This window comes from Salmo salar, chromosome 10, assembly GCF_965601325.2.
Source record: "Salmo salar chromosome 10, fSalSal1, whole genome shotgun sequence".
NCBI lineage: Eukaryota > Metazoa > Chordata > Actinopteri > Salmoniformes > Salmonidae > Salmo > Salmo salar.
Window position 1 is genome coordinate 49,737,114 of NC_138300.1, and position 10,846 is coordinate 49,747,959.

At 44.9% G+C, this 10,846-nt stretch overlaps 1 protein-coding gene across 2 annotated transcripts in view; it reads right to left on the bottom strand.

Annotated features, from left to right (window-relative positions):
• Positions 1–8,893, bottom strand: part of pde4dip (phosphodiesterase 4D interacting protein) — a 103,714-nt gene extending 94,821 nt beyond the window's left edge. For both annotated transcript variants that reach the window (XM_082957049.1, XM_045687856.2), the window contains exons 1-5: positions 8,563–8,893; positions 4,448–4,524; positions 1,491–1,614; positions 1,063–1,247; positions 266–380 (exon numbers count right to left, since the gene is read on the bottom strand). In XM_082957049.1, the coding sequence (XP_082813175.1) occupies positions 266–380; positions 1,063–1,247; positions 1,491–1,614; positions 4,448–4,524; positions 8,563–8,751 (690 nt within the window). In that variant the 5' untranslated portion in view covers positions 8,752–8,893. The remainder of the gene's footprint in view (positions 1–265; positions 381–1,062; positions 1,248–1,490; positions 1,615–4,447; positions 4,525–8,562) is intronic.
• Between the last annotated feature and the right edge of the window lie 1,953 nt (positions 8,894–10,846).

Below are 10,846 nucleotides of genomic sequence, written 5' to 3' on the forward strand. Positions count from 1 at the left end.
TCATATTTGTGGACCGGTTAGGATTTGTGAGAAGATGTGTGTAGCATCTGTTTCTGTACTAAATACTGTTTATCATGAACTGTAAATGAATGGTGTGAGAGTGAGAGAGAGAGAAAGAACGAGAGAGAGCGAGAAAGAGCGAGAGAGAGCAAGAGAGAGAGATGAGAGAGAGATGCTGATGGGTTGTGTATACCAGATATATACAGTAGTTGTGTACTCTATGTGACCCGGTTTGATCCCACTTCAATTGTGGGTTTTTGTTTACCTCTGCATCGCTGTCTTTCTTCTGGAGGGAAGAGGAGAGGTCGTGAACTCTGACCTCCAGCTCTCCGACCCTGTGGCTCAGCAACCTCCTTTCTTCAGTCAGCTCCTCTATTACTCTGAGAGGGAGAGAGGGAGAGAGGGAGAGAGAGAGAGAGAGAGAGAGAGAGAGAGAGAGAGAGAGAGAGAGAGAGAGAGAGAGAGAGAGAGAGAGAGAGAGAGAGAGAGAGAGAGAGAGAGAGAGGTCAACAACATAAATGTTCACTATTTAAAGCACCACGGTTAGGCTGGGGCCTAGAGCGCGTATGTTTTATGATGGTTGGGCTGAAGCTCCTCATGAAGCAAGTACTGTACTGCACCACCTCTTGGACTGATATGTGATCCCATACCCCTGGTTCAGTAGAGGACAGTATGTTGGGCACGACTGGCACTGTCATTCTTATCAGTGTGTGAATGACAATGTCATTGTCAAAGTCAATGTGAATCAATGCCACTGCTAATAGGCCTACCAATGCCAACGCTAATAGGCCACTCAATGCTAATAGGCCTACCAATGCCAATGCCAATGCTAATAGGCCTACCAATGCTAATAGGCCTACCAATGCTAATAGGCCTACCAAGGCTAATAGGCTACCAATGCCAATGTCAATACTAATGTGAGTGCCAGACATTCTCAGCTGTATAATACGACCGGTAGGCAGTAGAGGAAGTCTCTTGTATTAAAGCCACACATTACTCTGAGAGAAACACCACACTGGCATGCCAGTCATGCCTCAATAACCACCTGTCTTCCATCCTCACCTCTCCTTCTCTGCCAAGGCCTCCTTCTGCAGCCAGGCTCCTAGTGACCCTCCCTCACACTCTTCCTCGTCCACCTCTTCCTCCATCTTCATCATCATCTCTCTCTCCAGGACCAGGCAGCGCTGGGACTCTTCCTCTGCTAGAGAAGCCATCTTCTCAGCCTCGGCCCGCGCTAGCTGGACCTCCTGACAACATGACAGCAGAGGAGGAGAGTGGTCATGTCAATAGTATATTAACATTTAGTTATGGAGGGTTGTTTATGACACAATGCATCAGGTTTGAGGAGGGGAGATGTGTACAGTATATTTACAATAGTATTACTGGAGCACTGTATTAGGTGTGGGAGGAGTGGATACATGCAAACAGGATTGAGGAGTGTCAGTGAAATGTAACCGCATCAGTGTGTGTATTAATGTGTGCGTGTGTACCTCCTGCAGCAGCTGGACCTTGGTTTCCAGGATTTCCTGCATGTGGCTGATCTCCTGCTGCCTCGCCTCACAGCCACGCTGCTGCTCCTCCTCATTCTGATTGGTCTGGCTCTCAGACATCGACCTGTCAGAGCACAGGTTCACAGCGATACAGCAGAAATATAAAAGACACATCGCAGAATGAAAATATCACATCCTGTACCTCTATTTACATAACATATGTTCATATAAAAATGATCCATGTTTCTGTTGATGTCTGTTGTACTGCAGAGTATGTCGTTTGTTGTAGCCTGTGTATTTTACTATTCCAACGTTTAAAATCTAACAACCAGTCTCACTGGAGAGTGATAGTGTATTATAGAATGTAATCCAGGGACTGATGCTTCCCTGCTTTCTACATCTAACAAGGCAACAGAAGAGGATTTATCTTTACTGCATTGTGGTCCTCTTATAAATCTCTTATAAATCTAATGACAATCACAGAAGAGAGAGAGCAAGAGAGACAGAGAGACGGAGAGAGAGAGAGAGAGAGAGAGAGAGAGAGAGAGAGAGACAGACAGACAGACAGACAGACAGACAGACAGACAGACAGACAGAGAGAGAGAGAGAGAGAGGGACAGAGACAGAGAGGGAGGGACAGAGAGAGACACAGAGAGAGACAGAGAGGGATGGAGAGAATGAGACAGAGAGAGAGAGAGAGGGAGACAGAGAGAGAGACAGAGGGAGAGAGAGAGACACAGAGAGAGAGACAGAGATAGACAGAGACAGAGAGGGAGGGAGAGACAGAGAGAAAGAGAGAGACAGAGTCAGAAAGAGAGAGACAGAGAGAGAGAGAGACAGAGAGGGAGGGGGAGAGAGAGACAGAGAGAGAGAGACAGAGAGAGAGAGAGAGAGAGAGAGAGAGGGAGAGAGGGAGAGACAGAGAGAGACAGAGAGGGAGAGAGAGAGACAGAGAGGGAGAAAGAGAGAGAGGACACCCCCTGGTCTAAAGGGACTGACCCTTTTCTGTACCCATTCTCCTCCTGGGCTATAGTGTTGGAGTGATTTCACTGTGTCTTGACAAAGTACTTAATTGATTTATTAAGTCATTATTTCTCTGTATACAGTGCTGATGAATTAAAATTGGTACATAGAACTCCAATAAATGATGTTAAGTATAGAATATACCTTTTCATTAATATTACTGACAAATAATTTTCCTATGATAGAGGAAAAGTCCTGCACAAAAAAAACACCCATTACTTCTAAAAGTGCCCCTGTGACAACAATTTTGGACCCCCTTGTGGCCACCCTAAATGTGGAGTATGAAATAATTTTTAAATAACTAATTTTTGCTATCGTTCTTTTTTTACATCCGTTATTAGGGACAGTGGCAATGCAGAACACTAATTTAACCCACACATTTTCTAGAGGGACGGTTTTAGGCGGAACACAACAGTATCGTACCACATGCATCTGCATTATGTACATGGTCTTTTGCCTGCTAGTGCCTACAATGCAGTGAAGAAAACGATATGACAACAATAACGTCTAATGTAACTGGCCCCTCTAACAGTACAACTGGCCCCAGCTTGGCCCCCCCAGTTGAAATGGTCTAGAACCGCCACTGGGTGGGAGATGTGGTTCACGTGCGTCTCCCTGTAAACTACCGAATGTATGGTGGTTCAGAGAATAAGAGCACCTTCAGTGGCTTCCTGCTCTTCACCATTTAAATGATGGTCTGATATGCTCAACGGAGTTTCGGTGTGTCGATGAAAGACCACAATGTTTTCCCTCCCACCAATAAAAACATTAACCTAGTGATTTGTTCCCAGACTTATTCCTTAATGTAATTAGGTATGGAGTACTTCTATGAGAAGTTGTGTAACACTATTATTCTTGAATCTAACATTTAGTACTGTAAATAGAGAGAACAATAATCCAAAAAATACAACCATTAAGATGAATGAATTTGAATGGATTTTTAGTAAAGTAAGAATATCTGGAGTAGATAGACGATGAAGGAGGGAAGGTTCTACTTTAGAACCAACCTTATAAAGGGAGATATATGAGAGTGTATAGAGCAGTGATATTCAAAGTCAGGGTCACGGCCCCTCGTGGGGTCACAGATTATTGTATGGGACAATATATATTTTTGAGAAAGATAAATATATATTTTATTGAGTAAATATACATATTGGTTTCTTTTCATTTTAATAAGAGATTAAAATTCAATGAATTGAAGGTTATTTTCATGTAAAAATCTAAACTTACCAATTTTAAGGTTGTGGCATTAGATTTGGTGTAGGGGGGGTCACGAGAAATTCTTGAGGAAAAAATGGGGTCCCCAGAAATTTGGGTGGAAAAAATGGGGTGCCCGCTGAACAAGTTAGAATACCAGTAGTATAGAGTATGTTGTATCTAAGGAGATATATCTCTACCACTGAGAGACACTGAGACAGACAGCTGCTCTATTTACAGACAGGTGCTGGTGCTCAAATACTCCTTGGCTCAGCAAAACAACCCAGACTACCCTCCTCTCCCTATCACCCTTTCCCTCCGTCTCTACCTCTCCTTCATTTTACCGACAGGCTACCCCTCTTCTCTCACTATCGTCCTCTCACTTCATCTCTCCCTTATCCCTTTATCTTTAGTCCAACTATCCACAGAGGGCACTTCATACTCTTCAAAAGCATGTCAGAGCCTGGCCTTCCCCACCAGGCATTCCTACGGGCTTTAACGCTGTTGTTAGGTGAGTCTACATGACAGAGGGAGGGTTAAGATGGGTTAGTATAAGACCAGCACCCTCAAGGCCTGAGGGCAGCTGTAGTCTGAAGAGTGAACAGCAGGAATCTATCTGAGGACCAGACTGGACAGTACAGGGGGGATTTATTACCTCTGTGTGAATATAGAGATCAACTGTACACTACTGTACACTACTAGTATCTGTCTGTGCAATGACATGGTAGTTTACTCACAAGGCCTTGTTCAGAATCTCCTGTTTCTCTGTGAGTTCCTGCTTCAAGCTCTCCACCTCCACTTTCAACTCAATGTTCTGGAACACACAGAGAGAAACACGTCAAATCACAAAACAACAATATATCATATAGAAACCATGAACTGTGCATATGTAATATATAATGAAACAAAAAATTGTGTAGCTGTTCAATTCTGTTAAGAGGCATGAATTGAGTCAGATTAGCTTCATAATACAGTATACAAAATGAATCTCCCAAAGTACACAACCCATATCTCAGTGATATGAGAGTGAAGCAGGTTTATTAATAGCATAGAGGGATATAACACATGCTAATTCCCTCCCCAGCCCCCCCATCCCTCCCCCAGCCCCCTAACTAACCCCCCATCCCTCCCCCAGCCCCCCATCCCTCCCCCAGTCCCCCATCCCTCCCCCAGCCCCCCATCCCTCCCCCAATCTAACTCCCTCCCCTCTCTTCCCCCTACTGCCCCCAGCCCACAGCAACAGGGACAGTTATAACCCCAGGTACTGGAGAAGGACAGTAACAGTGTGTTAATGGCTATGGGAATACTGGACTCAAGTGACTTGTTAGATACAGAGTATGATGTATAACTCATAACAAAGACATGTTCAATTGCTCACCTGTTACTCTGTAAACCTGTTACTCTGTAAACCTGTTACTCTGTAAACCGTATGAGCGTACTGACACATACACTGCATGTATGGACATTTACACCCACACACATAAGGAATGCACGCACGCAGACAAGCATAATAAACACACAAATCAAAAATCAAATTGTATTTGTCACATGCGCCGAATACAACAGGTGTAGACCTTAATGTGAAATGCTTACTTACAAGCCCTTAACCAACCGTCTCTGTTCTGTCAACATTACTGGACTACTGTCTCTGTTCTGTCAACATTACTGGACTACCGTCTCTGTTCTGTCAACATTACTGGACTACTGTCTCTGTTCTGTCAACATTACTGGACTACTGTCTCTGTTCTGTCAACATTACTGGACTACTGTCTCTGTTCTGTCAACATTACTGGACTACTGTCTCTGTTCTGTCAACATTACCGGACTACTGTCTCTGTTCTGTCAACATTACTGGACTACTGTCTCCCCGTCTGTCAACATTACTGGACTACTGTCTCTGTTCTGTCAACATTACTGGACTACTGTCTCCCCGTCTGTCAACATTACTGGACTACTGTCTCTGTTCTGTCAACATTACTGGACTACTGTCTCTGTTCTGTCAACATTACTGGACTACTGTCTCCCCGTCTGTCAACATTACTGGACTACTGTCTCTGTTCTGCCAACATTACTGGACTACTGTCTCCCCGTCTGTCAACATTACTGGACTACTGTCTCTGTTCTGTCAACATTACTGGACTACGGTCTCTGTTCTGTCAACATTACTGGACTACTGTCTCTGTTCTGTCAACATTACTGGACTACCGTCTCTGTTCTGTCAACATTACTGGACTACCATCTCTGTTCTGTCAACATTACTGGACTACTGTCTCTGTTCTGTCAACATTACTGGACTACTGTCTCTGTTCTGTCAACATTACTGGACTACCGTCTCTGTTCTGTCAACATTACTGGACTACCATCTCTGTTCTGTCAACATTACTGGACTACTGTCTCTGTTCTGTCAACATTACTGGACTACCGTCTCTGTTCTGTCAACATTACTGGACTACTGTCTCTGTTCTGTCAACATTACTGGACTACCATCTCTGTTCTGTCAACATTACTGGACTACTGTCTCCCCGTCTGTCAACATTACTGGACTACTGTCTCTGTTCTGTCAACATTACTGGACTACTGTCTCTGTTCTGTCAACATTACTGGACTACCGTCTCTGTTCTGTCAACATTACTGGACTACTGTCTCTGTTCTGTCAACATTACTGGACTACTGTCTACTGTCAACATTATACTACTGTCAACATTATAAATCAGGAGGTGCACGAAGTGAACCGCACATACTTTGTAGCTATGGCATTTAGAAGGAGCAAAACAAATGTTACAATCATATGTTTTAATCTGATTTGATTCTGTTGGTATTGGTCATGGCTTGTCTGGACACAAAACATTGTTGTTCCTGTCGCTCTGTCGGTCCTTAATCGTTGCTCTGCACTTCATAGAAATAAGTCCCGGAATTACAAGGAGAACATTGATGTTATTGTTATAATATGATCATATTTTGATGATACTCACAATAACAATTATTTCTATACTTTGGATAACAACATGAAGGCACTTAACCGTTAGATGAGTTCTACTGGGGGAGCTGCTAGAGAGATGGTCTTTATGCTTCAAAGGGTAATATCAAAGTTGAATATTAATGAAGTAAACATCTAGTCAGCCAACACAGTACATTATCACCGACCCAGTGTTTTATTACAGCAGCTGTAGGTGTCTAGTAGCCTGGTCCCAGATCTGTTTGTGTTGTCTTGCCAACTCCTTTGCATTGATTTGATAATGACAGCAGTGGAGTTGGCAAGACAGCACAAACAGATCTGGGACCAGGCTAGGTGTCTAAGGCTGCAGTCAGAGAAGGTCACAGAGGTTGACACAGAAAGCTGATCTGCTAGTCTCACTGCAGCAGATATGCTACAGGCATATGATAAGGCATAAACTGTTCATAGAGTAAATGTCTGCATATCATATCCCTGATTTGACTGTAGCCTGCAGTAAGGTCAGAGGGGTGGATATAGAAAGCTGACATCTGTTTGAAACTCTGAGGTGTTCACTGGGGGGTCTCTGATTGGTGGCGTCGGAGGGATTTTCTCAAAAACTATTGGCTCCACTGCCCCCAGGCCAGACAGCAGCTGCTGGGGTATCACCTTTGCAACAACGACCGGTCTCGACCAGTTTTAACCACATCAGTCAAGTTGCCTGTCCAGTGGCCAGGTCTGTTTTTCAAAATAAATATACAGTATAACTTTGGGATCATGTGATCTAATGTAAGACATTCCACTGTTCACACTATTAATCATATTCCAGTTATTATTAACCTTTTACTGCAGTGGGCTAAATCAGGGTCACACAGAGTGTTTCTGGGTAGTCTTAAACAAATCTACTTTCAAACAAAAGTATACACCTCACACATGGTTATGGGCTTAAACAAAAGAAGAAGTGTGATATTTGAAATGTTGAAATGTATTACATTTTGAGTTCGCATCCCAATATTGCACTTTATAAACATCACAAAAGACTGAAATATAACAAAACTGTTTGACATAGAAACAGCACATTTCTGGCGAGTATTTTGAAATTACATTTATTAATTATGAAATTACAAAAAATACCCATGAGGCCACTAGAGGGCGATTTGGCCATTTGAAAGGGGTTTACTAATTATTTTTATATTAGCTCTTTATATTAGCTCTTGCTCTGGGTTTACTCTACTATCTCTGAGCTCAGATCAGTCTCTAAAGACAGGGCAGTGTAATTGACAGCTGCAGTTAACACTCAGAAACAGGTCTGTGACCTGTTAAAACAGGTAAAGTGATCATCACTGTCTGGGAGCTGCAGCATAAACAGTCAACAGGAAGAGGGCTGGAAACTACAGTATGTACTGTAAACAACCATAGGAGATACACTGGGCCATGATTACTGTATTCATTCATGAATTCATTCATTTGCATGACTTAGCATAACTTGTTCATTATCTGGAGCTAAATAAACATGTTGATGTATGATGAACCCAGACCACACAGCATAGACCTTCACACAAAACTCTCTCACCTTCTCTCTCTGTCACACACACACACACACATAGCGACACCGCATATGACATTGCAAAATAGCAACAAATGGCTATTCCCCCCATGAAGCTCCCATCCCCTGCCCATGCACCCCCCTCCTCTGTCCCTCGTGAGACTCACCCTCTTGTGGGACATCGTGGCTGCTTCTACCCCCTGTCCTCCACCCCTCAGTGCCCCAGTGAGACTCACCCTCTTGTGGGACATCGTGGCTGCTTCTACCCCCTGTCCTCCACCCCTCAGTGCCCCAGTGAGACTCACCCTCTTGTGGGACATCGTGGCTGCTTCTACCCCCTGTCCTCCACCCCTCAGTGCCCCAGTGAGACTCACCCTCTTGTGGACATCATGGCTGCTGTCCTCGTACTTCTGCTGGATCCTCTCCTCCAGGAAGTAGATCCTCAGCTTCAGACTGAAGTTCTCCTTCTTCAGGTCATTTAGGTGCTGTGAAATAGTACGGTAACCGCGGAAACTGTTAGACATGGTGACGGGTTTTTCACAGGGGGCAACAGAGCCCCCCATTCAGTCCCGCATCCTAACTAAAGCAACACTGAATAAAAACACAATAACATGAACAAAGAGAATTTCAAATCTATCAGTAGAACAGTCCTTACTGTCTAACTGTCAACAACTCTAACAGTCAACTATGAAGTGACAGTCAAACTCAGAGAGGAGAGCTATCCCATTTTCGACATGGAGGGGTGGGGGCTGGGGGTGTTAGAGGAGGGGGGGTGTTAGAGGGTTGTGTCTGAGTTTCTTTTTTTAACACTGGGAAGTTATTCCAGGAATCTGACACAGGCTGGAGAGAATGGCTCAGACAGACCACAGGCAGTGCTGTTCTGCTACTGTAGCTGATACAGACCACAGGCAGTGTTGTTCTGCTACTGTAGCTGATACAGACCACAGGCAGTGTTGTTCTGCTACTGTAGCTGATACAGACCACAGGCAGTGTTGTTCTGCTACTGTAGCTGATACAGACCACAGGCAGTGTTGTTCTGCTACTGTAGCTGATACAGACCACAGGCAGTGTTGTTCTGCTACTGTAGCTGATACAGACCACAGGCAGTGTTGTTCTGCTACTGTAGCTGATACAGACCACAGGCAGTGTTGTTCTGCTACTGTAGCTGATACAGACCACAGGGGGTGTTGTTCTGCTACTGTAGCTGATAGCGAACGCATACTGTATGTCACTACTTTTGTACAGTAGCCTCCCCTCCCCCCATCCACCCAGGAGTGGACTTAGTGATTTGGAGGCCATCCACCCAGAAGGGGACTTAGTGATTTGGAGGCCATCCACCCAGGAGTGGACTTAGTGATTTGGAGGCCATCCATCCAGGAGGGGACTTAGTGATTTGGAGGCCATCCATCCAGGAGTGGACTTAGTGATTTGGAGGCCATCCATCCAGGAGGGGACTTAGTGATTTGGAGGCCATCCATCCAGAAGGGGACTTAGTGATTTGGAGGCCATTCACCCAGGAGTGGACTTAGTGATTTGGAGGACCCAGGCAGAGGCCAGTCTGAGCCCCCCCCCCCCCTTATTCCCGCTGATTTTTTAATGATCTTTTATTAATGTGCCATGAACACAACCAGTCATGATGTTTTCATCTAATTGTCAAACAAATCACTTCAAAAAGTAGGTTACCTTGGCACGTTCATCCAAAATAATTCCAGTACCCGAACAGTGCACCGTGCACCCGCCAACTTTCTTTCAATTCGCAAGTGGCTGAAACTATCTCACCAGAGAAAGCATCCGAGCGAGCGAAACAGTGACCCTCTGTCTTACTATATGTAGCCCATGTATCTGATGCTGTTTGGCCAGAAACAGTATGACATATTATTTTTGGCCAGACAGCATCAGATACATTGGCTACACATACATGTCCTCTGCCTCAACGACGATGGCAGTATAATCACATCCACCAAAGTTAACCCACACTGGGCTAGGGATAAAAACTGCAGCCAATAACCCCCCCAACCCTCCACCCCCCAACCCTCCACCCCCCAACCCTCCACCCCCCCAACCCTCCACTCCCCAACCCTCCACCCCCAACCCTCCACCCCCCCAACCCTCTACCCCCCAACCCTCCACCCCATACCATACAAGCAGAAACTGCAAAACACCTAAACAAGTTGAACTGGAACCAGAAATGCTGAGACAACACTGTATATGTATATCTAGAGTGAAGCATATGAGATGTGAAGTCAACATTTGACCACAATGAAGTTACTAGACACTATCTGATCTGAAGGGGGTGCTATAGCACCACTCTCCTGCCCTGTTCACCTGAGTTAGTGGAAAAACTACACTCTGGACCCCGGAATGCTTCACTGATCCAAGGATATTTTTAGGAGCTATCACGCTCTGGCTGTCGCTGTGGAATTCCAGACTGGGAACTGGCGCTCACACGAGTAGCGCTCTCCTCTGGGCCGTGAGGGGTAGAAGGGTAGTGGAGGAGAAGGAAAGACACAAACAGATTGACACACGCACGCACACACACACACACACGCACACACACACACGCACACACACACACGCACACACACACACGCACGCACGTACACACACATACACACACACACACACACACCAATGAGATGGTGTATGAAAAGTATACCA